The sequence below is a fragment of the Cryptotermes secundus genome, unplaced genomic scaffold, assembly GCF_002891405.2.
Source record: "Cryptotermes secundus unplaced genomic scaffold, Csec_1.0 scaffold588, whole genome shotgun sequence".
Lineage (NCBI taxonomy): Eukaryota > Metazoa > Arthropoda > Insecta > Blattodea > Kalotermitidae > Cryptotermes > Cryptotermes secundus.
In genome coordinates, this window is record NW_019737990.1 from 454,675 (window position 1) to 479,937 (window position 25,263).

Genomic DNA, 25,263 nt, shown 5'->3' on the forward strand with positions numbered 1-25,263 from the left:
CCATTCCTTGCTNTATGGGGCTGAGCATTGTCGTGTTGCAAAAGGACACCTCTAGTCAAAAGTCCATGTTGCTTTGATCTGACTGCAGGTCAGAGATGATTCTTCAAGAGATCTGAATATGAGGCACTGGTGTTCCCCCAAGGTGTGTAGTGTTCCAAGAGTAAGCCTCGTTTGTCCCAAAAGAGCGTCAGCATAATCTTCCCTGCAGATGGCTGCTTCTGGAACTTCTTGGGTTTTGGTGATGAGGAATGATGCCATTCCTTGCTCATGCGCTTTGTTTCCAGTTGCTGGTAGTGCACCCAATTTTCATTGCCAGTAACAATTCTCGAAAGGAAGCGATCACCTTCTGCTTCAAGGCGCCACAGAAGTTCTTCACAGGCATCAACATGTTGTTGTTTCAATTCTGGAGTCAGCTACCATGACACCCACCTTGCAGACACTTTGTGAAACTGGAGCACATCATATGACATGGTTTGCTAATCCGTGACTCATGTTAAGAATTTTGGCCATTTCATCCACCAACACTCTTCGATTCTCCATCACTAGGGCTTCAACTGCTGCAATAGATTCAGGGATCACAACTCTGTGCCCCTGACCTGGGCAAGTATCGTCTGCCACAGACATCACACCATTTCTGAATTTCCTACTCCACTTGTACAATTGCTTCTGTGACAAGCACGCATCACCATACTGAACCTTCTTCCATCAATGAACTTCAATCAGTTTCACACCTTCACTTATCAAGAAACGAATTACAGAACATTCTTCTTTCATGCATGTACGTAGTGGAGCAGCCATCTTCAAACCGTCACTGTAATGGCATTCTGTTTGTCTGCATTATACTGCCACCTATAGGATACTCTTTATAGCATTGGTAACATGTCTGCCAACTTATAGGACAATGGCACGATATTTCAAATTTTTATCTCAGTTTAATTGTTTTCATTTGACTCACCTACCTACAAGACCATGTAAAATAAATCCCTTTTTTTATTGATCAGTATCTACCTGCCATAGCTTACCAATCATGGATGACAACTCTCAGCAATTCAGTATAAAGCTATAAATATACTTAACCACCAAAAACACAAGTCAGCCATGTAAAACCAAACATCACATATTTAGTGAAGATAGCAGTCCAAACACCATCTATATATTTCTATATCATGTCGAAAGTAACTTGAATTACCCAACTACCATCTATCATTGTTACTAAAAACTCTTGTAGAGAACAGAAACAGTTTTGTAATAAATAACTTTTTAATATATTTTTAAAAAATTAACATTTTCTGTTCTTTTTAATTCAAAGGGTAAGTATGTGTTTTGATTCCCATGTTAATTTTACTTTTTTTACAGTGAGCAGTGTTGCATAATTGGACATACAAATTCTGTTTCTCTTTTGTGTTATACTTATGCATATTGCAGTATTGAGTCATATAAATCTTATTCTTTTTATAAAACACAAGATCTCAAATATGTATAATGAAGTTACAGTTAAAATCACCAAACAAACTTCTACAAGACACCCTGTTATGAACTCCTGTAATAAGTCTTAGATCTTTTTTCTGTATTTTAAATACTGCATTTCTGTCATTTACTCCCCCTCCAAAATAAAATACCACATTTTAGTATAGATTAAAATTTTTAAAATAAACATTTCTTAATACAGGTATACTTACTGAGTCACAAAAGGATTTAATCAAATAAAGAGCTTTGTGTAATTTTTAATAAAGGTATTGTATATGAGTGGTCCAGCTTAAGTTTTCTGTGATATAAATACCTAAAAATTGTAAATTTAATAAATAAGTTATTTCTTTGTTGGAGTGAAGAGAGATGAAGTGACAGGAGGTTGGGGAAAACTGTACAATGAGGAGCTTCATAACTTGTACTCTTCTCCAAATATAATTAGAATGATCAAGTAAAGGAGGATGTGGTGTTAAGGGCATGTAGCATGAATGGAGAGAAGAAGAATGCATATAGGATATTGGTGGGAAAGCCAGAAGGAAAGAGGCCACTGGGAAGATGGCGGCATAGGTGGGTGGAAAATATTAAAATGGATCTTAGAGAGATAGGATTGGATGGTATAGATTGGATTGATCTGGCTCAGTATAGGACCAGTGGAGGGCTCTTGTAAACACTGTAATGAAACTTTGGATTCCATAAAATGCTGGGAAATTCTTGAGTAACTGCAGAATTGGTGGCTCCTCCAGAAGGACTCAGCTCCATGAGTAAGTAAGTAATATAAATACAGAAGGGGTCTTTGAATTAATCTAGATCCTCTTCCCTGAAATAGTATTGCATTGACATTTTCTGCATTTATTATAAGATTATTTATCAAGAACCAATATTCTAATTGTTTCATAACTTTTATGATTTCCCATTTTAAAGATATAAAATATTTCTGAGTGGGTAATATATTTATGTCATCCACAAATAACACCACCTTTGTTTCTTGAACAGCTTGGGGCAAATCATTTATAAAAAACAGGATCGAAAGGGTCCCAAAACAGAACCATGATGTACACAATATTTTATTTCCTTACTTGATAAAGCATTCATCTTTATATTTGAGATCTTTTCATCTGATTGCTGTATTTCCACAAATTGAGTTCTGTCAGTGAGATATGAACTCATCCATGAGTGCATTTTTTCTCTAAGTCCATGCAGCTCAAATTTAGCAAGCAGTAGTTTATGGTTTATTACATCGAAGGCCTTATTTATATCTAAAAATATACCCATAACTAACAGCTTGTTATCTAATGCTTTCTGGATATTTTCTATAAAGGTTTGTGTTGCTGTTTTAGTAGATTTCTTCTCTCTGAAGCCATTTTGAGCTTCAGATATCATGCTGTGTTTGTTTAGGAAGATCATTACTCTTTTATACATTAAGGTTTCAACAATATTTCTAAAAAGTGGAAAAATTGAAATTGGTCTATAATTGGAAATTTCTTGTTTCCCTCCTTTTTGTGAATAGGCCGAACTTTTGCAATCTTCATTAAATTTGGGGAGGTTCCAGAACATAATGAAATGTTGAATATAAAGGTTAGTGGTTTTTAATAAACTGAATACTGAATTTTACTAGCTTTTCCAGTATTTCATTATGCCTGCTGAAAATTTACCTTTTAATTTACTGGTTACATTTAATACCTCCTCTTCAGTAATTGGTGCAAGAAACAGGGAATTTGGATTTAATATCTTGTTACCAACATATCATGACCAGATTTACAATCCTTATTTTGATTTGATGTCCTATCCACGTTCTCTACGAAAAACAAAAGCATTAAATTGATGAGATGTGTACTGTGGATTTGTAACTATCATGGAGCCTATTTTTAAAGAAATGTTTTGGTTTGTTTTAAGATAATTCCCTGAGTCCTTTTTTATTGTTTGCCATAATGCTTTTTTTTTTTTAAATTCACTTAGTGTGAGGTGGAGTCCGACTGGGTCAACTCGGCATGGTGGCCACTGATTGGCGTATTGTAGCCTGCCCTGGGTGATTATGATGATGGAGAATTTGGTGGAATGAAGATTGGCAAAGGAAACCGAAGTACTCGGAGAAAATGTGCCCCAGCGCCACTTTGTCCACCACAAATCCCACTTGACCAGACCTGGGTTCAAACTCGGGCCGCCGTGGTGGGAAGCCAGCGACTAACCGCTTGAGCTATGGCGCAGCCTTGCCACAATACTTGGTATGGTTGCCTGTGTGATGAATATGTTTATCACTGTATTACATAAACTTGAACTATGATTTAATTTGTAAAGAATATATCTATGATTTTACAGTACAATGATCATTTAGGTTGGGTATGTTCAATTTGTGTTTCTTTTGTTATCAGAAGCAGCTATGTCTTTCTTGTTTGGTTTATATTGGTTTATTTTCTGTAACACTGCCAGAATATCAGTGCTGCTAGGAAAAATGTGTAAAGTGTTCAGAGTTCATCCCAGGCCGTGTTACAGGCTGTGTTGCGTGCAAATCAAGGTGCGGTGGATGCTACTATTGATCAGCTACTGGCAATGACTACAGATAATGAAAATGAGAAATTACGCAATGAGATGGAACAGAAAGAAACCCTATCTGTGATATCACCCGTTGGTGCTAGAACAGAGGCAAAATCACAAGAAACATCACCGGCCAGGTAGGACAGACATTCAGTTGTCAGAATGTGTACATCATTATATTTACACAAGTTGTATGTTCTTGATTCCTGAGTGCTTTCATAGTAAAAGTATGCTAGTGGGGTGGGACTAAGTCCCTTGTACTGCGGCCACTTCTGACCTATTGTACCAGCCACAGATGACAGGTGAGGGTGATTGTGGAGCAGTTGGTGGAATGAAAATTGGCAGGGGAAACCGAAGTACTTGGAGAAAACCTGCCCCAGCTCCAATTTGTCCACCACAAATATCACTTGACCAGACCCAGGATTGAACCCGGGCCACCATGGTGGGAAGCCAGCGACTAATCGCTTGAGCTATGGCGCAGCCTGTTCTTGATTCCTGAGTGCTTTCATAGTAAAATTATGAGATGTAAGTTTATCATTTCCATGCAGCATATAAAAAAGCATGCAGTTAAATTTGAGGAGCTTTGTAATTTGTACTGTTTCATCAATGTTAATAGGGTAATGGAGACAAGGAGGATGGGGTGGGTGAGGCATGTTTCACACAGGGGGGAGGTAAGAAATATGTATGAAATTTGAGTAGGAAAACCTGAATGGATGAGAATTAGGGTACGTATTAATGGGTGTCCCAAGTAACTTTAAAATTTTACTGCCATGTTAACACTGCCAACCATAACGGTTCATTTGTAAAAACTGAACCCAAAACCTAAGTTTAGGAGTTTTTTAATATTTGTTCTTAAAAACAAAGCAAAAGCCTGACTTTTTCACCTAACATGATAACTTCCAAAGTTACTTGGATCATGTAAGTGTCAAACTTAGTAAGATAACCTGCAGAGAAGTGACCACTTGAGAGATTGAGGTGTAGAAGGAAGTCTTGGAGGTGGATGCTGTTTCATTGGAAGAAGACTTGATTCACCTGGTTTGGGGTGGGAGGGTTTGGTGGTGCAGTGAATTTTGTAGTGAACCTTTAGGTTCCACAAAAGGCTGGGAACTTTTGAGAAACCAAGTGATTGTCAAGAAAAACGCTCCCCTTCTTTGGAGTCCGAAGTTCTATCAGAATACACCATATGGGGAGGTAAAATATGAACTGTTTTAATTTAGCAGGAGGAAGAGAGAATCAGTATATTGTAACATGTTGCGCAACGGAGAACCCCTCCCTCCCCAACTGCAACGTGGCAACTCAGGCCACAGGCGCTTGGCGGTAACGTAGTGCTCCCTCCCACCCCTCCGCGGTGACGTAACGTGCAACGCTACGTACCTGTAATCAACTTCCTACTGTGACGTGGCACTCATTACGCAACAGGCAAGCACTGCAGCTATATAAGTGAGCTGCACAGCAGCCACCAGTGAGTTGTAAAGTAACAGTCGCCAAGTCTAGTTGTACTGTGACAGCCGCCAAGCTGTAAAGTAATAGTCGCCGAGTCGAGTTATACCGTGGCCATCGCCGAAGACGTTTCCGAGTTATAAAGTAGCAGTCGAGCGAGTGTGTTATCAACAGTTCTCCAGTCAGCCGACTACTGTTGGAGTATAGCAGCAGCCGCGGATAGAAGATCCGGACGTGTGTGTGTGATTGTGTAATTGGGAGCGTGTGATACAGTGATACCTAGCTCCCCGACTGTAAACGTGTAGACTACTGAACACAGAGTGAACTGATTTGCGCATAGGGTTATAAATCGTGAAACCCCGCAACAGTGTTAACAGATTAATGCAATTAGGGTTATAAAGTGTGAAACCCCGCAACTGTGTGATAAGTAATTGTAGCCGTTATTTGTAGATTGTTAAATAAACCAATTAACCGTCTCTACGACGGGATCAGTGTCAAAACACGTTACAATATATTGAGAAAGAGATAAGAAGGTGAGCAAAGAATCCAAACCCTTTTGAAAGCTAGAAATATTATATTTTAGTGTCATAATGTGTTTGTGAAATTTCTTTTATTCCGTCACCACAATAGGAAATACGGATACACCATACGTTCATCGTTTCATACAATGTGTTTTGGCTCATTAAGCCATCATCAGGTATTTAACTTTTACATTCACTTGTATTCGTCTGTTCATATTCCTAAATTGGTCAGTGTTTACATATTGGAATACTGTTTTTTTTTATAATGTAATGCTGTTGCATATAAAAACGTGTGTTCACCTCTGAATTAAATATTAATTGTTAAAATGTTAAATCATTAGAGCTAAATATAGAGAAAGGGTTTTCTTATGCTTGTCTGGATGTAATACTTGTGTGTAGGCATGTCTCTTGTACTGTAGTCTTAGAAATAGAAATAACGATAATAACATAAACAATTTTAATATTGCATAATTTTATGTATAGTGATGTAAGACTGTTTTTTTATATAAATTTAACACATGTTTTTTTATCTATTTTAATGATTATAAACTGTACATATATATTTATATTTGTATTGTACTATATTAATTATGTGACTGGTTCTATATCTATGTATATGGATTTATGGAATATACAATGAATGAATGAACGAACGAACGGACGGACGGACGGATGAATGAATGAATGAATGAATGAATGAATGGGGTTCTTCCTTGTCTTATGTTGATGTAGAATGTGTTTTGATGGCTTCTAGATATTTGATGGCATTTTCTCCTTGTATATGGGAGAAGTGTTGTGTCTTGTCTTTTGAAATTAATGCCTTGATATTCATCTGTAAGAAGTTTGGTATGGTTTACATTATCTGCCATATTTATACAGTATCGTTTAGTTATTGTATTGTATTTAACCTCTGACAGCAAGGAATAGGGATTTTAAATCACTTGACCATTAATTTGAGTGAATCATACAGACATAAGAGATTCTGAATTTCCTACTTCCACAAGGCTTGCAGCCATATTTTAACTTTAGGGTGACAGTGTTGGTATTGAATGAATATAATATTAAATCAGCTGAACCATACACAAGTTGATGCAGTAGCATAGCCAATAAATGTTGGTACTGAGTGCTATAAATATTGTCTGCCAATCTCCTTCTGCATGTGCCTACAAATAGTGACAGACTGTCGAGATGATAAGAGTGTTTGTGATACAGAAGTCCACATCGATCTCCACAACAAGTCCAAAACACTGAGGTGGCAATGAGAACTGTCCGAGGATGGGCGCCTCCATTGTTGGGCCCATTACCAGATGACTTTTTGAGGCTAGCACCGGCTCCGTGGGTAGTTTCACAGAAGAAACAGGTCAGTATTGCTCTAAATGGAGTTTCTGATGTACAACACATATGGACTTTAATGTTCTATGCAACAAATAATTAAACCCTTTGTCTTAAAATTTTTCCACTCTAAGACATTTTTAAGCATATTAAACGTCTAAACTGAAAGAGTTGTGCAAAATACAAAGCAGTGATATGGAGGAACATTATAATATTTATGAACATGAAAGCTGTGTTCTGTTATGTTCAAGGGTTTGTTATGCTGGTATTTATTACTTCAGTATAGATGCCAATCAGAATATAGAGTAATGGGCAGGTTCCTTGTTTTTCTGCATGATTACCCAAGTGATTGGGGTATCAGCTCCCTGTTTGATTCCACTGGAAAATAAATTAGAACTCACTGTTTGCACCTACCAGCCTTTCACCTCTTCATCCTGTCAGAAGTATCTTCCTTCACTATTCAAGTACCTAATGATCTGGGACATGAAGGAGGAGAATGCTCTGTGGGTTCCCAGATGTTGTCAGCAACTTCCTCTCAACCTGGGAGCATTCTGCCTCCTTTTTTCAGGGTCAAGGAGTAATTCAGGCTCTGCTTGGCTTTCTCTCTGACCTTGAAGTTGGAGGCAATATGTTTTTATGAAACATCAGTGAATTTCTACCAGAGTACACAATATTACATTTCAGAAGGTAATATTTTTACACTTTTATTTTGTAAATTGAGTTTAAATCCTTTTAAAGTTTTAGTTACTGTATATGGTGAAATTTACAAGGAAAGCAGCCTGGGCAAAGTAGTTACATATCTGTTTATTTTTAAAATTTATGAGTCAGTTAACATAATGACCAAAATTTGTCATGGATACTAAGAAACCAGTCATCTGTTTGGAGCATGTCATTATTTTAGGCATATGGAAAGATGTTTCTGTTATGTTGGCAACTCTCAAATACTGAAATATAATGTTAGAGTTGGCAACATCGTAGTAAACAATTTAAGAACTAGGTTGTTTCTTGTTACCTAAGTGATGTTTACTGTTATGTGTAACTACAGTTACGTGTGTAACAACAGCATCTTTATATTGTTATGTGTTATTATGGTTATAAGTTTGTATGTACGAGTATATAAGGCGTACTTCTATGTCAAATTTCTGTGTCTTAACGGACTGCGCACCCTTTAAAAGGTTTTTCGCTTTTAAACATGGCGGACTGTTCGTGTGTTAACAGGTTTTTAGAACACAATATGTAACGCCGTGGTGCAGGGGGGCGTGGAGGTACCCCTCCTTGCCACCACAGCTTACGCTGTAAGGAGTTAACACAATAATCCTGGCTTACCCTCAGCTAGGATTCTCCTGTTTCTGGGCTTCCTTCTCTCATAAAGCTGCCACCATCTATTTTATTTCCTAAGAGAGGTGATGAAAGTACTAAGGGCCGGTAGCACAGTAGTCGAGCATTCTCTGTTGGCTGGCCCTGTCATCCTTGTCACCTCTTATTATTGGCGTAGAGCGGGCGTGCTGGGTCTGACCCGCCTCTACCTATTGTCTGTCATCTCTATGGTGGGAACTACCCCATATTATCCTCTATGACGGGTGGATAGGATATCTCACCGCTGTCGCCAATTATGTCTTAGTGACGGGGGTGGGTGGAGGTCGCCCGCTGCTGTTACCCTTATTACGTCTTAAGGGGGCATTGATAATATTATACTCCAGTGTCCCTGCAACGCGACTTGCAGAAGTGCTATTGCGCATTCCGCTAAATCAGGCATTCTTAACCTAGATTGCCTGTCCAGCTGTTGACATACTAATGTAATTGCTGTAAAACGTTTGTCGCAAGTCTTGGAACATTTAAGCAACATCTTTTGATTTTCAGTCTCGAATTTGGGACATGACACAATAAGTTGCAACACACTATACGTCGCTCTGGTACCACCTACATTGCACGCAGCTGCCTGCAGATGTGTGATAATACTCTGGAATGTTTAGTTAGCAGTCAGTAACTTGACCTAGCTGTTTACTTAACTGACTATAAAGGAAAATGCTTTGCCTTCTTCAAGCTGTGTGTATCAGCCAGCAGCTAGTGGGGAGAATGGATCAAGGACAAATTCTCCTCCGATGACCTAGCTGATCTGCCTTGTGAGACGCGTAGTAATGGATTAATTGTCATTCAGACAGCGACAGTGATGGGGGACAACAAAGAATTGTGGCCACAGACAGTAAAAGTGACAGTAGCTCCAACGATAATGCGGGTAATAACATTGCGCGTAGTAACATTGCGGGGACAGCAAAAAATCTAAAAAAAAATCTAAACCCTGATTAAAAATTGAAGTACAAAGCATTTCTGATGAATGTGGCAAAGGCCTGGGCTACAGTCCAGATGGTGGAGGCAGAACCAGGGTCACACAAAGACTTAGTATGACCGGGCCCATCAACTCCCACCCCACGAAGGCCTCATGTGGAACGCCCAGGGCAACCCTTTGAGTGATATGCAGAAAAATACCCTCGTCAATTGTGAAGGGTGAACGTTCCAAGGGGAAGAATACTTCTAGGCAATGCTGTGTTTGCACAGTTCACAAAAAAAGGAGTATGTATACATTTGCAAGTTCTGTGTAATGCCACTTCACAAAGGGGAAAGTTACCAGAAATATCACACCCTCAAGCACTTCTAGGAGCATTGGTAAGTGTTCTCCAAAAATTTTATTTCAAAAAATTAATTTTATATTAATTTTTAAAGTGAACAGTGCACGAGTTAGGGTAGTATGTTTAAAAATGCCGATCCCCAGGGTGATTTAAATATTTAAATCCCCCTGGGGATTGGCATTTAAATATTTAAATCACCGGTCCGCGAAGTGTTAATAAAGCAGGAGTAGAGTGAACACTGATTCTTACTTATCATTTGATCTATGGGAAACTGAAAATAACAGGTTATGGGCCCAGGATCGTATCATTCATAAGTGTAAAAAGTATAGAAGTGAGAAGTGTTATTTAAAAATGATCCTTTGGACTGACGCCACTATCAAGACAAAGAAACAAGTTTCATCATGGCCACTTCGAAGCCCTTCACGAATATTGATAGGCTCAAAGGATGCGAAAATTATAGAGAATGGTGCTTTGATATTCAAAATATTCTAGTGATTGAAACTGTGTGGTCAGCAGTCGAAGGATATCCTGCAGAAGACACAGCGCCAGTATCCATCAAGAAACAAAAGGACGAGAAAGCAAGAGCCATCATTTGTCTGACATTGGAGCCCAAAGTTAAACCTTACGTCGTCCAGAAAACTACAGCAAAGGAAGCCTGGGACGCGTTGGAAAGAACATTAAAAGATCAGGGAGTCAATAGTTGGATAAGTATTTTAACTGATTTGTGCTCTTTGAAACTTGAGGACTATAAAAGCATGCAGCAATATGTTAATGCCTTCATGTCAATAAATCTTAGATTATGAAGAAAGCAGTCTTCTGGGATTTGGCACCGTGTATATGTGGTGTTAAACGACGTTTCAGAGGAACGTCAGGTAACACCACATATACATGGTGCCAAATCCCAGAAGACTGCTTTCTTCATAGTCACCGCCGTGAAAGCCTCAAATCTTAAATCTTAGATTAGTCTCAGTGGACAAAAAAATAGAAGATGAGCTATTAGCCACATTAATGTTAAAGGGTTTAATTAAAGAGTATTATCCCATGCGTATGGCGCTTGAAAACTCCAACGTAACTTTGACTAGTGAGCTCATTAAATCTAAGCTATTGCAAGACACTGAATTTGGTAAAAATGCAAATTCAGATTCACCCTTTCTGTCCACATATAAGTTTAAACGTAAACCACCAAAATGTCAAATTTGTGGTAAGCTAGGCCATATAAATAAAAACTGTTGGTTCAAAGATAAGGATAAGGCAAACAATAAGAATCATAACAATCAGCATAAGCAAAAATTTAAGAGCAATCAGTCTTCTAAATCAGTTAATAGTACTGATGAAAATAAAGAAGGATCCGATCATAGGTGTAATGAAAATAAATGGAAAAATAAGACCAGTAAAAGATCCATGTATATGGTGTCTGCCCATTGTGTTAAGTTAAAGAGAACACTTGGGTAATAGACTCTGGTGCTTCACACCATATGACCGGAAATCAGATTATTTTGCAAAATTATAAAGCGCATGATTCTAAAGAACATGAAATAACCCTTGCTGATGATAACATGTTAATCAGTGCAGGTTTTGGTGATGTAAAACTAATGAGTGATAATTATAGCCATATCTCAGAAGTATTGCATGTACCGGGATTGTCTACAAATTTGTTGTCTGTAAACTCAATTGTAAATAAGGGTACAATTGTGTTATTCACCAAAGACTGTTGCAACTTATATGATTCTGATGATTTTGAGGCAAGAGGCAAAGTTCTTGCCAAAGCATATCCTAAAAATGGGATTTATTGTTTAAATACCAAAGCTAACATGACCCAATCTGCAAATATAGCAACTAAAGATAAGATTAATAGCAAAGAGAAAAATGACAAATGTGAAAAATCTTGTATTAATACTGTAAAGAATGAACAAGTTGCAAGTACCCAGCAAGTTGATGAACAACTATTGTGGCATAGGCGTTTGGGGCGTTTAAATAGGTTTAGCATGCAGTTGCTAAAAAAAGGTTTAGCTAGTGGCGTCGATTTTCAAGAACAAGAAGATCAGTCAAAGAAATGTGTTCCATGTCTGGAAGGCAAAATGAGAAAGAAGCCTTTCCTACAATCAAAGAACAAACGGTCAAAAAGAGTACTTGATCTATTGCATTTAGATCTGGTTGGGCCATTTGAAGTACCCTCTTATGGGAATGCTAAATATTTTTTGACTATTGTGGATGATCACAGTAGAAAAGTCTTCATTCGCTTCTTGAAACAAAAAGGTGACACATATGAAGCCTTTAAAGAATTTATAAAAATGATTGAGACAGAAACTGGATTGACAATAAAAGCTGTTTGTTCCGATAATGGTGTTGAATTTTGCGGCAAATTATTCAATGACATGTTAAAGCAAAAGGGAATCAAAAGGGAATTCTCTGTGCTGTATAATCCACAACAAAATGGAACTGCCGAAAGAGCTAATCGCAGCATTTTGGAAAAAAACAAGATGTATGTTGTATGATTCCGGCTGCAACAAAAGATACTGGGCTGAAGCAGCTCAAACAGCCATATATCTTTTAAACAGATCATCTCACAAGAAACTAAAGAACCAATTGCCTGAAGAAATATGGACAGGAGAAAAGATTGATCTCTCCCATGTAAACATTTTTGGATGTCCAGCGTATGCACATATACCATCACAGAAACGCCAAAAATTGGATGCTGTGAGCAAGAAATAAATTTTTATAGGATATAGTGAGCAAAGTAAAGCTTATCGGTTATCAGATCCCCGCAATCTGTCTCAAATAATTGTGGCAAGAGATGTAGAATTTCTGGAAGAAGATATAACAAACAAGAAAGAAAGTGAGAAAGGATTTCAGCTTAAAGATATTCTTCCAATGTCGATAAGTTTCTACCTCGACTCACAAGATGAAACAATGATTCCGCAAGAACAAACCCCTGAAGAAGAACAAACACAAGTAGAAGATGAAGGAAATGAAGTTCTATTAGAGCCAGATGATTTAGAACAATCACAAGGAAATTTGGAAGAAAGAAGATATCCACTTCGAAACAGGAAACAGCATTTCCAGATTTTGTTACTTACTTAGCCATGCATAAAGATGAGGAGTCAGAACCAGTCACATATGAAAAGGCACTGGCAAGCTCTGATAAATCTAAATGGGAAGAAGCCAATAAGAAGGAATTAAAGGCCTTTCAAATGAACAAAGCATGGACAGTAGTGGATAGACCGTCAAATAAGCCAGTAGTGAAATCAAAATGGGTCTTCAAAATTAAACGAGATGCTGAAGGAAATGTCGCATGTCACAGAGCTCGTTTAGTGGCGAAAGGTTGTAGCCAAACAGAAGGAATAGACTGTTTTGAAACTTTCGCTCCCGTGGTGAAACATTCTTCAATGCGATTGTTATTTGCTTTAGCTGCAAAGCATGATTGGAACATTGACCACCTTGATGTCTGTATCACATTTTTAAACGGAGATCTTGAAGAAGTTATATATATGGAGCTTCCTGAAGGATATGACATTAAGGGGGAGTCTAATAAAGTTTGCAAATTAAGAAAATCAGTTTACGGACTGAAACAAGCCGCTAGGTCATGGAATAAGAAAGCAACAGAGGTTCTAAAAGGCCTAGGGTACAGGCAAACTTGTTCCGAACCATGTATTTATACCAAACAAAAGGGTAATTCTATAATTAATATAGCATTGTATGTTGATGACTTCTTCATATTTCACAATGACAATGTTGAATTTGAGAATTTAAAAGGAAAATTGCAACATTGTTTTAAAGTCAAGGATTTGGGACCAGTTAAGAAATGTTTAGGAATGGAAGTGAAAAGAGATAGGGCAAAGAGAACTATAAAGTTGACCCAAACTCAATATTTGAATAATGTTCAAATTATATTATGTTATGTTGGCAACTCTCAAATACTGAAATATAATGTTAGAGTTGGCAACATCATTGTAAACAATTTAAGAACTAGGTTATTTCTTGTTACCTAAATGATGTTTACTGTTATGTGTAACTACAGTTACGTGTGTAACAACAGTATCTTTATATTGTTATGTGTTACTTCTATGTCCAATTTCTGAGTCTTAATAAAGCAGGAGTAGAGTGAACACTGATTCTTACTTATCATTTGATCTACGGGAAACTGAAAATAACAGTTTCATACAGAGAGAGGCATTGATATAAAATTTCTAGATTATTGGTATGCAAGAGCTTTTCCATGTGAGTCATTCAACATTCATCAAGTTTGGCAAGTTTGAAGCAAATACCATAATGGAGAATGTACTTATGGACTACCCTATAGCACCTCAAGAGACTGATGACCTTGGTTGAATGGCATGTATTATGAGAGTTAAGTGATGTTAATTGAATTGATCAGAGAAGTGAGGTCTAGTTTTGAATTGCCAGTGACAGAAGTTGTTGCGCTGAGCACAGAATTGCTTAATAGTATTCAGAGACGTTTCTTGGTTGGGTGTGTGTTGGGTGTGGTAAATTGTCAAGATCTGAATTTCTGTAATAAGAAAGGATGTGGGAACTGTTTTCAAGAATTATAACTTTGTTGACTTGTTTTTCTGTTATAAGAGAATATATTCATTTTGTTGCTGGTGGTGCAAACCCTTCTTCAATATTGTATTTAGGTTCAGTTTTGCTTAGATATAATTAAAATGTCGTACTTCAGTATGATACTTTCTTATGACGGAATATCTATGTGACTCGTGGTTATAAATGATGCAGAAATTAAAGTGTTGAGTAATTATTTCAGTATAGAAAATTTAAGTTACAGTGAGTGAGTGTTTCAACCAACTGACAATCTCTGTTAGCGTGCTGTTCTTAGTAGTTAGATAAAAAATGTGGAAACAATTTTTTATTCGCTTGCAAGCAAAACGTCGTTGTTTAAGTGCCCGTTGGCAGGAACGCTGTGCTCGACGGCGATGGTTAAAGAGAGAGAAACGTCGTCATAAAGTGGAACAGGTTAGTTTTCCTCTTAACATGTACATTTCTCTGTTGTCGAAGTGCAGCACACTTGATGTGTGGGCCGCATTATGGAAACTCACCTTAATATAAGTGGAAAATTGGAAGTGTGTTATTCACCATCTGCACAGAACTAAATGTTGAGTGCTAAATGTAACTAGAAACGGTATGTACTATATTTGATTACATATGACTGCATGTTTCAGATATTTGTTTATTGATCATCATTGGTCCTTTATGTTTTACATGAACTACTATGTTTATGCGACTAGCAAATATTAATGTGTTATTAAGTTTTTGAATATGTCAAAACGAGTAAAATGTAGTTAAAAATTACACAAATACGTCAACTGTCATATCGTTATTAATAATTAATATTATTTTAAAACTATTTTGAGTGCAAATAAAAGTAAATTTTAATTTGTTAAATTGTGTTATTTGTGCCCTGGATGATTATTGTTAATATTTTGTCTTTCACTTCCTCTTCTCTCTCCCTGCCATCCTCCTCCTCCTCCCCCTCCCCCTCCCTCTCTCGCATTGTTTTTGTCTTGTACAATGTGGACAGAAAGTCTCCAATTCGTTCTTTCTTCCCACAGTCTTTCCTTTTCACTTTCTTGCCAGCCCTTGATGTCTCCGAGTACATGGTTAAACTATCATATTCTGGGACATTCTGTAGGTCTCTTTACTTTAAATTTTAATTATAATCTGTTTGTTGGTATCCTCATTCTATCCACTCTGTTTACATGGCCAAACAACTGTAATCCATTGTCTTCTCTCCCTGTTAAGAAATTTTTGATTCCACCTTGGCTACTAATATAATTTCTAATTATGTCCCCTTCATGTTTTTCCTTTAGTACTTTTCAGAAATTTCATATCCATGTTTGGATTTTTTCTAGGGTCCATGTTTTGACATTAGATGTTAGCACTGGTTTGTGACATGCTTTGTAAATTGTTGTTTTATATTGTTTTGGGATCTCTCTTCCATGACATTTCTTTTGTAATGTGAAAAAATCAGAACTATTTGATATTGTTCTGTTGATTTCTACATCAGTTTACAGGTCTGAGTTTACTTTACTTAGCATATAAATTTGTTAATATTTTTAACAATTATGGCATTAAATCTCTACATGAACACGTGTGGGATGCTCTGGCCACTTTACCCCTAAAAATGGGTCTCTTCACCCCTTTGAATGGGTAGTTGGGTCCCAGAACCAGTATGGGCACTGGAGAATCTCTTGTCCCTACCAGGAATCAAACTCAAATTATGTAAGATTTGAGGCTTTCATGGCGGTGACTGTGAAGAAAGCAGTCTTCTGGGCTTTGGCACCGTGTATATGTGGTGTTAACCGACGTTTCAGAGGAACGTCGGTTAACACCACAAATACACGGTGCCAAATCCCAGAAGACTGCTTTCTTCAAACTCAAATTACTTGATCATCCAGCCTGAAGCTTAGCCACTACTGAATGAGCTACGTAGGCTAACATTTGTGATGAGTACAAATTCTCTGACAGATATTGGTAATGTCTGCGCAGGCCATGGTGTTGAATCAGCAAATGTTGCAGCAGAAGTATGCAGAAAATCAGCGCGTACGTGGTGTTCTGTGTGAAGTGGGGGATCCAGAGCTCGATCGGTACCTTGAAGACGAGAGGATTGCTCTCTTTCTTCAGAATGAAGAGTTCATGGCAGAACTCCGGTGGAACAAAGATTTCCTCTTAACACTGGAGAAAGGTGGCACTTTAGTCAAATATATTTTACAATATATTTCTTCTTTGTGCTTGTACGATCAGGCTGAAAAAGCCGGAGAAAGAGAGAGAGAAGAAAATGGGGGGAGTGGGGAGTAGTGATAGACACTACAGTTTATGGGGAGAAACAGAAAAACACATGACCATGAAGGTTTCCAGGCACTACCCACTCATCCATCTGGTATGGGTGGCCTAGGGAAAAGGTAAAGTGACGGGAAGTGAAGAAGATGTCGCTCTGAAAAACTGTTATTTTTGGGTTATGAGCAGAAGAAAATTTAACAGCCTGAAATTTGTCTAAATAATATTTAAAAATTCAGTTCTTACTCACAGAAAACACAGTATCCCAATTACAAAGATCATTTACAAACAAAGGACCATGGAAAATATTTAGACCTAAGAGAGGAATGAAGAATGTTACACAACAAGGAACTTATCCTTCAGAATATTATTACTGTACTTGGGTTGTTAACGAAGGAACACAGCCTGCAACACTGGTTCTGGTTAGCGTGTAAAATGTGAATTTCATAGACAATCATTTTACAGGACTGAATTAGCCATTTGTATGGTGCATTCTGTAATGAAGATGATATTTGAATATTGTTGTCTTGTGGAATGTCATGCCATATGTTCTAGTACATATGTGCTGCACATGTCTTGAGGGCCAAAGATTAAGTAAGGCATACAAAAAGTTATACTGAAATGTGGATCAGGAATACTGGTACTGAGGCACTGAGTGAAGCATTCTTCTTCCCCCATCTTAAGCCCCTCTTAATTAGCTTATGCTTCTCTCCTTAGCTTCATTTCCTCCCTCCTCTTTCTTTCCATCCACTCTCTTGAAATTGGCCTGTTAGGAGCAGTGTTTACCCCATTCTCTTTATTCCTTTTGATTTTCTTAAGTCACCATTCTGATATGCCAGGTCCTGTATCCATAGCACTCTTTTCTTGCTTTGCTTGTTCCACTGTCCTGAAGATTGAGACAGCATGTTATGTTAAACCAGGTTACATTGCATCACATTCAGGACCTGTTAATCATAATCACCTCTTGTGAAAACATCATATGATATTTGTCATTCTGTTACAGACCAAGCAGAGGAAAGTCCACCTGAAGAAACTCTAGCCTCATTTCCACTCAGTAAATCATTATCTGGTAGCCACGATGAGGATGCACTGTTTAAGGAACGCCTTCGTAATATGGGCAAAAGTAAGCATTTTAATGTTGCTAGCAAGGCTTTGTTTATAAATCAGTTTTGATAACATCAAAAATTGAGGTCAGGTGGGTAGCTTTCCTGCTTCTTGTGTGGGAGGTTGAGACGTCAAGTCTTGGCCTGGAGATCAGCTGTCCTCAGGATGCAGCAACTAAATGATAAATGAAGAGATTGTTGAAATGGAGATATACTGTCTATTTGGAAAAGGTATCCAGCACAATATTTGTGAGACAATACATTTAGTGGTATTAGGAAGGAATAAAGTTTGTCTTGTGCAAAATTTAAATCAGCAGTGGATACTCAGTGATGTGTGTAAAATGACAAAGGACACATTTCAGAAATATATTTAACCCACTCTTTGAATTTTTGTTTCACTGTACATAAGGAATTTGAAAGACGAGATTATTACGAGGCTTATTCAAATGAAAACCATTTGGGGATTGTTTTGGGCAAAGGAGAAGAGACCATTAAAAACAGTTCCCATAGGCACTGAGGCTGGCATCCCAGTGATGCATCAGCTGATAGATCGCCTCCACAGAGAACTCACTGGAGTGGTGCTGGAACTACTGTGCCAGTGTGACCTTGATGTCTTTATCTGAACTTAAACTTCAGCAGTGACAGATGACGCTGTATGGGGGATGCTCCAACACCACCCGATACTTGGAGGACAACATGTCCTGGATGGTACACATCTCATGGCAATAGATGTTGTGCAGCATGATTAAATGCCTTGTGAGCATACCAGGACCCTTTCTCTGGATGGCAGTACAAAGGTCATGGATGATATCACTATAGTACTTTGCATTAGCGGTGATATCAGGGGCCTTAAGTGCCAGCATCAACACTTGGACTAAACAGGTGGGTCTAGCGCTAATGCTCTTGACTTGTGTTCAGGAGGTGCTTGGTTTGAACTTTGGCTGGAACACCAGGTATTATGAATGAGGTTTTCTATAGTTTTCCTCAGTCCCTTGATGTTTGGGTGGTATCACAAATAGACCATTACCACTTCCCTCAAAATCTCTTCTGATTCATTAGTCATCCTATCATTTGATGCATTGATTCTGACCTCTGTTAGATAACTAACCAAAACAATCAGTGCTCTACCATCATCAAGAAACAGAATGACGGATTGTTGGTTTGAATGGATTCTGCACCTGGATGCTGTCATTTAACCATGTCACTCTGTTCTCATTTGCCCTAATGCGCCTGTTATGTTGCACAGCATGTGGTTGTCTACTGGTGGGTCCTGCACCCTGCAACAGGCAATATTTGCTGCCAGCACTGCAAGCTACTTTCATTTGAGCAGTCTTTGTGTTGTCCTCTTGACCAACAAGAGGAATTGAAATCCTTACATTGTGTTTTTCCAGTGTCACGTAAAAAATTTGCCCAGCTTGCCCGTGTGTTCACAAGACGTAAGAAAAGGAGCTCTGCTAAAAACATTCTGAGCCAAGGGCCAGCACCATCGCGAGATAACCTGCTGCTCAATGCTGAGCCATTGTTAGACGATGATGATGATGATGATGACGATGACAGCGTACCCGATAGTTATGACACTATGCGAAGACCTGAACATCGTGAATAAAGGTCCATGTAAGTTTCTTATTTGCTGTTTCTTGGACAGGAATCTGATATGGGATGGCAAGTAGTTTATCTATACATATTTTATATGTTAATTCAATTGTTTTAGGGGTTTTCTCCACTTTCATGAATTGTGTGAATCTGTTATTTCAACTCTTCCATAGTTGGCACTGTGTTGTATAAGGGGCAGTCAGATGAAAACGGGTCACCACGCATAACTCACACAGCGCGCAAGTTGGTAACACTGGAATTTGTTTATGGTACAAACATCTGGTGGGGACTCGGGGAAAGCACAGTGACAACGTGCCCTTGTACACTGTCATTTGTTTATTGTGCTGGAAGTAAGGTTAGCGCTATGTGTGGTCGTCCAACATCAGTAATGGAGGAGGGTAAAGAAGAACAGCGAAGTGTAGTGCGCTTTTTGACTGCTGAAGGAGTAGGATGACAAGAAATTCATCGTCCCATGTCTGTTGTTTACAGCAAACACAGCATATCACGTTTGAACGTGCTGGCGTGGCATAAGAGATTCCGAGAGGGACGTGTGTCACTGCAAGATTATGCTCACCCAGGACAGGTTCATCGTGTCATCACTCCTGATGTTATTGCTGCATTGGATGGTCATATCCAGGAAAACCGACAGATCACTGTGAAAGAAATTAGTCTTTTGATGGGAATAAGGCACGGTTCCATACACGCAATTGTGACAAAGCACCTGCTGTACCGCAAAATCTGTGTGCAGTCTGTTCCGCATCAACTCATGGAGGAACAGAAGACTCAGAGAATGGCTGTATCACTGGGTCACTTGCAATGATACCATGAGGAAGAGTATGCTTTTCTGTCCCATATTGCCACTGGGGACCAAACTTGGTGCCACCATTTTGAACCCAAGAGCAAATTGCAGAGCCAACAGTGGAAACACGTGAATTCTTCCCCACTGAAGAAATCCAAAGCCGTACACACAAGTTCCGGTAAATTGATGATGACCTTCTTTGACTGCAAGGGCCCTTTGCTTGTCGAATTTCTCGAGCATGGGGCCACAATCAGTGCACAGCGCTATGAAGACACTTTGCAGAAACTGAGACGTGCCATAAAGTCAAAACGCCCTGGAATGCTATCGAACGGCATTATCCTTCTTCATGCTAATGCGCGCCCCCACACTGCCAACTCTGTGAGGAATGCGCTATAGAGATTTGGTTGGGAAGTGCTTCAACATCCCCCCTACAACCCAGATCTCTCCCCATGTGATTTTTTCATTTTTGGAGACCTGAAGAGAGACATTCGTGGGCATCGGTTTGCATCGGACGAAGACGTGTGTGGCTGGGTACAGATGTGGTTCCGTAGACAGCCCACAAGCTTCTTCAAGGATGGGATTGACGATCTTATCTCCCAGTGGGATAAATGTATTAACAGTTTTGGGGATTACTTTTGAGGTAATAAATGTTCTTTAATATGTTTTGGCTTCTGACCTGTTTTCATTTGACTGCCCCTCATACTTGCCTGCTAACATACAGACAGCTCTAAAATGCTGATGTGTCATTACTGTTGCATTCTTTGCTTAAAACATCTTTGAAGGCACATTGTACTTTAAGTAGGCAGTATTACACCGCTGCCTAGATTTTCAGGGTAGAATGGAAGATGGAAGCACCAGTTTCCTCCAAAATATTGGTACCCACCTCCAAGGCTACATGATGTCATAATCTAGAAGCCCCCAACATAATCCTTCAGCCGTATGAAAACCTTTGAATCTCACACAGTGATTGTGTATAGTATTTTATAAATAAAAATTAATTCTCATGTTATGGATTACAGGCTGTCTGGCTGTTTCATCATATTTACTTCAAAGTGAACTTAACTTACTTCACTGCACAGTTCTTCAGACATATTAATTATATATATAGACTGACATAAATATGACAATTTGTGTGAGCAAATTACATTCAGGGAGTAAGTGGCAAGGCTGGATATCATCTGTATGCCTCAGGCATCGCTGACAAGGATGAAGTATGCTTCGTTTTGTTTACCAAAAGGCATATAGAACAGTTATATATGTTGCTGTGTTTTATTAACCTCAGAATAGTTTTGGGTAAGTGCCAACATCAATATATATCTGCTGCTTCCCAGTATTTTTACTTGAGTATCATTAATTTATTCTGTTACTTATGATAAAATGGCTAAGTAATGCACCAGTGTTACTGTACTGGTGAGATTTTTATCCGAACGTCGAATCAAATATGTATTGTCAGTATACTAAGAAAAGTCTGGCTTAATGATAGTTGTGAATACTTTGTCACCAACTCTTTGATGATCTCAATCGATGACCCATGTTTTGTATGAACACTTGCAGGTAATAATAATATGACTGTAGAATACAGTTTTTGATATGACTTCCTGTTACATCAGGATAAGTCTATAACATGTGGGTAAGTTCAGCAAGGCCATATTCCATGTGTCGGAGATCAGGGTGCTCATGGATGATGCATATCATTGTGGGTGAAATACTTCAGTATCAAAATAGAAAACAAAGTTGGTGGTTCAAGTTTGACCTGTAATTTCTATTGTTTCTCTTAAACAACGATGCAGATTGTTATAATTCATGCACAGTCACTTCATACATCCCATTTCTGTTAACTGTTCCCCTGTACATATGCTTAGTGATGCTACAAGTAGCTGGTAAGAAGATGGAGAAATGATGAATAATAAAAGTTCTGAAGAAAGGAGTCTTCTGGGATTTGGCACCGTGTATATGTGGTGTTAACCCACGTTTCGGAAGAACGTATCGCCTCCATCTTCAGGGTAGAAGGAAAAATATAAGAAATTCGCAAGCGAAGAGACCATGAGAACCAGTAAAAGCAGTTCCTTCTACCCTGAAGATGGAGGCGATACGTTCTTCCGAAACGTGGGTTAACACCACATATACACGGTGCCAAATCCCAGAAGACTCCTTTCTTCATAGTCACCGCCATGAAAGCCTCAAATCTTACAATAAAAGTTCTGGGTGCAAGAAGGCTGACATGATATTCAATAAAGACTTAGAGAGTACACGGATGATGCACCATCATGATATTCTGTATTCACTGACAGCCGTGACACATTGAGCGATCTCCTTGATTGACATAAACACCACTCAGTCACATCAACATTAACGAAACCGAGGAGCTTGCTTTGAGAACTGAAAACTGCCATGTTTCTGTGCATAGAATCTTAGTAGTGAATATAGTGTTGGTGGTGTAGCGACAATCATTTACAAGTAACTTTGCTTTTGAAAAGTCACCGTAAAATGGGTCCCAAAAATAGCAGGTCAAATATGAATTACCTTCATATATATAAAGAACTTGTGACAGCATCTCTGTAGAAATAATGCCATAATATTTATTGTACTTTTTTATATTGTAAATATGAAAGTACTAAGTTCCAGGAATTTCCTAGACTAATAACTGCAAACTGTGAAACTAACATACTAGTTTTCATCGGTTTGCTGCAGTCACCTAATACATATATACATTCTGTTTACTGGCATGTGGGACATGGCATATTATCTTGATGGAGCAAACACCAGAAGAATGTACAGGATGGAGCAAAGTTTGCACTACAGTTTAAGGCTACCTCTATACGAGTATATTGTTTGCAATTTTAAAAAAGGGTTTAAACTGATGATGACAACGGTGCATACAATTTTATGTTATGAATATGGTGTGACCAAGGTCGCAACAGTGCTTACTCGCATGAAAATCTGGGGATGAAAGTCGCTTGCCATTGCAGCTTATGATCTGACTTAAAACTGTGGTGCCACTTTAGCGCCAACCTGTATCATATTTTAGTTAGACACCGAATCTCAGAATTCTGTACTTAGAAACTCAACAGCTTAGTATAAGAGATGAGATTAGCCTTATAATGCTAGTGAAATAAGATGTGGATTATATACGCCTTTCGCTTATTAATATAGCTGGGTGTGCAGAAGACAAGGAGATAGACTCTTCCTCTGTGGATGATAATGACTTGTTTGAAATTAATGCTCTATGCAGAACATATTTGTATTGCAAGAAATTACTTGTTCTCTGAAGGTTGAATGTGTTTGAAAATTATGGATGAATCTATGGTGCCATTTGTACAGTAGATAATCATCCAGCACTCAAATTAGGTTAGCATTACATTATACTGCAGCATCCTGTTCAACTGTGTATTCTAAATTGGCACTTGTACTTCTCACCATCCCTGTGCAACTTTGTCATTGTATTAAAATTTACACTTCAGAAGCACTAGTCTCTTCCTAGTATTCGGACAATACCTGTTTCAGCCCGACTGGCCATCAGGTGTACAAGTTGTAGAGGAAACTGCTGCTCTGTTGTCTGTGAGAAGTGCGAGTGCTAATTTCGGTTAGCATTATTGACATTCATATGTGTATAACTCATTTAGCCAATTCAGTCACTCATGATACTTGTTCTTGTCACACAAGTGATTTTGCCAGAGCTGTAGCTAATGATGTTATTTCTCATCTTTTGGAGTTGTTAACAATATTAGTGACACATGAGAAATTTGGATAAAATACTACTAATCACTCACTGTTAACATAATAGAATATATTCTAATAAGCTTTATATGTGAATCATCAAATAGACAGGAAAAAAGAAATAAGAAAAGAAAAGGATATCATGGTATTTGTATTCTGACAGTGTGACTCTTGGCTTGGTGCACCTGTGCTTGGGTTATCACAGTAGTCTCACACATAGCTGAGGAAGTTGAAGGTAAGAACCAATCATAACATAATAATGCTTATTGCAACACTATGACATTGATTATATGAGGTAAAATTCAAGTTAACAAATTTGTTGTGCTTTTTTTGAACCTGAAAAATTGTTTTCTACAAAAATTGCCAGAATGTATGTCATGATGTTCTCATATTGCAGGTCTATTTTCAAACTTGTCAGGTTTTCCCCTTTTCTTTTAAAATGACCAGTTTTCATCTTCAGTGCTAAAGTTCCAAAGTTGATGTCAGCGACTGCAGGTGAAATTATTTGTAGTGGGCCAGACATCATATGCATATGCTTTAAAGTTTAACTGGAAATTAAGTTTGGTCATACAAACAAGTGAATATTCTGTAAACTTATCTGATAACTTTTCCTTACATAAATATTAAAAGAAATTTACAGTAAAGAGTAATACATGCAATGGAAGTGCTATGTCTCCCCTGTTCAAAGTATCTGTTCATGTATGTATGATACCTTTGCAAGTTTTGTATACAAGTGAAAGTCTCCCTAGAGAATGTATTGGTCCTTGCCAAGTATCATGATTTAAGATGATATTGATATTAGTACTTGATTTATATGGCGTCTTTTCTTTCTGTGAGCATAAACGCAGGTTAAGGAGTCAGATGCTATCCCAGTCAGGTTGGGCTGACCCATAATGCATTAAGTTTGTTTTGCGAAAGCACTATTAAGGAAACTCGCTGTATTTGTGATTGTTCATCTGTCATTATCGTATAATATATTTAATGAAAGTAATATAATCACACTGGTATTCTGTGTTAAAGGAGATTCGTTTGTGCCATACTGACATACCTGATATGGGATACTTGTGTTTTGATAGGTTATAACAAAGATATTCTTAAAGCTATGAACAGTGCTCAATATGTTATGTGCAAGGGTGTATTAAACTTGCATTTATTACTTCCCAGTATAGATATAAAACATAACAAGGAGTAATGGATCTACCCTCTATTTTTACGTGTAACTGCAGAGCAATTGAGGAATTTGCTGCAGCCATGCACCATGTACTGATTAGCGCAGGGAAGAAATTGGGATCAGTGTTTGCATCCATGGGCACAGCTACACTTCCTTCAGGTGTGTCAGTGTT

At 38.1% G+C, this 25,263-nt stretch overlaps 1 protein-coding gene across 1 annotated transcript; it reads left to right on the top strand.

Annotated features, from left to right (window-relative positions):
* Nucleotides 1-14,624: 14,624 nt before the first annotated feature.
* On the top strand, nucleotides 14,625-22,174 carry LOC111870652 (CUE domain-containing protein 1). The gene is made up of 5 exons (XM_023863120.2): nucleotides 14,625-14,887; nucleotides 16,421-16,616; nucleotides 17,712-17,831; nucleotides 19,203-19,425; nucleotides 21,223-22,174. The coding sequence occupies exons 1-4, from the start codon at nucleotides 14,765-14,767 to the stop codon at nucleotides 19,415-19,417; spliced, it is 654 nt and encodes a 217-aa protein (XP_023718888.1). The 5' UTR covers nucleotides 14,625-14,764; the 3' UTR covers nucleotides 19,418-19,425; nucleotides 21,223-22,174.
* Nucleotides 22,175-25,263: the final 3,089 nt, after the last annotated feature.

Coding starts and splice junctions, on each gene's coding strand:
- LOC111870652 (XM_023863120.2), top strand. CDS start 14,765: ATGTGGAAACAATTTTTTATTCGCTTGCAAGCAAAACGTCGTTGTTTA. Junction 14,888..16,420: donor GTCGTCATAAAGTGGAACAG/GTTAGTTTTCCT, acceptor ATGTCTGCGCAG/GCCATGGTGTTGAATCAGCA. Junction 17,832..19,202: donor CCTTCGTAATATGGGCAAAA/GTAAGCATTTTA, acceptor GTGTTTTTCCAG/TGTCACGTAAAAAATTTGCC.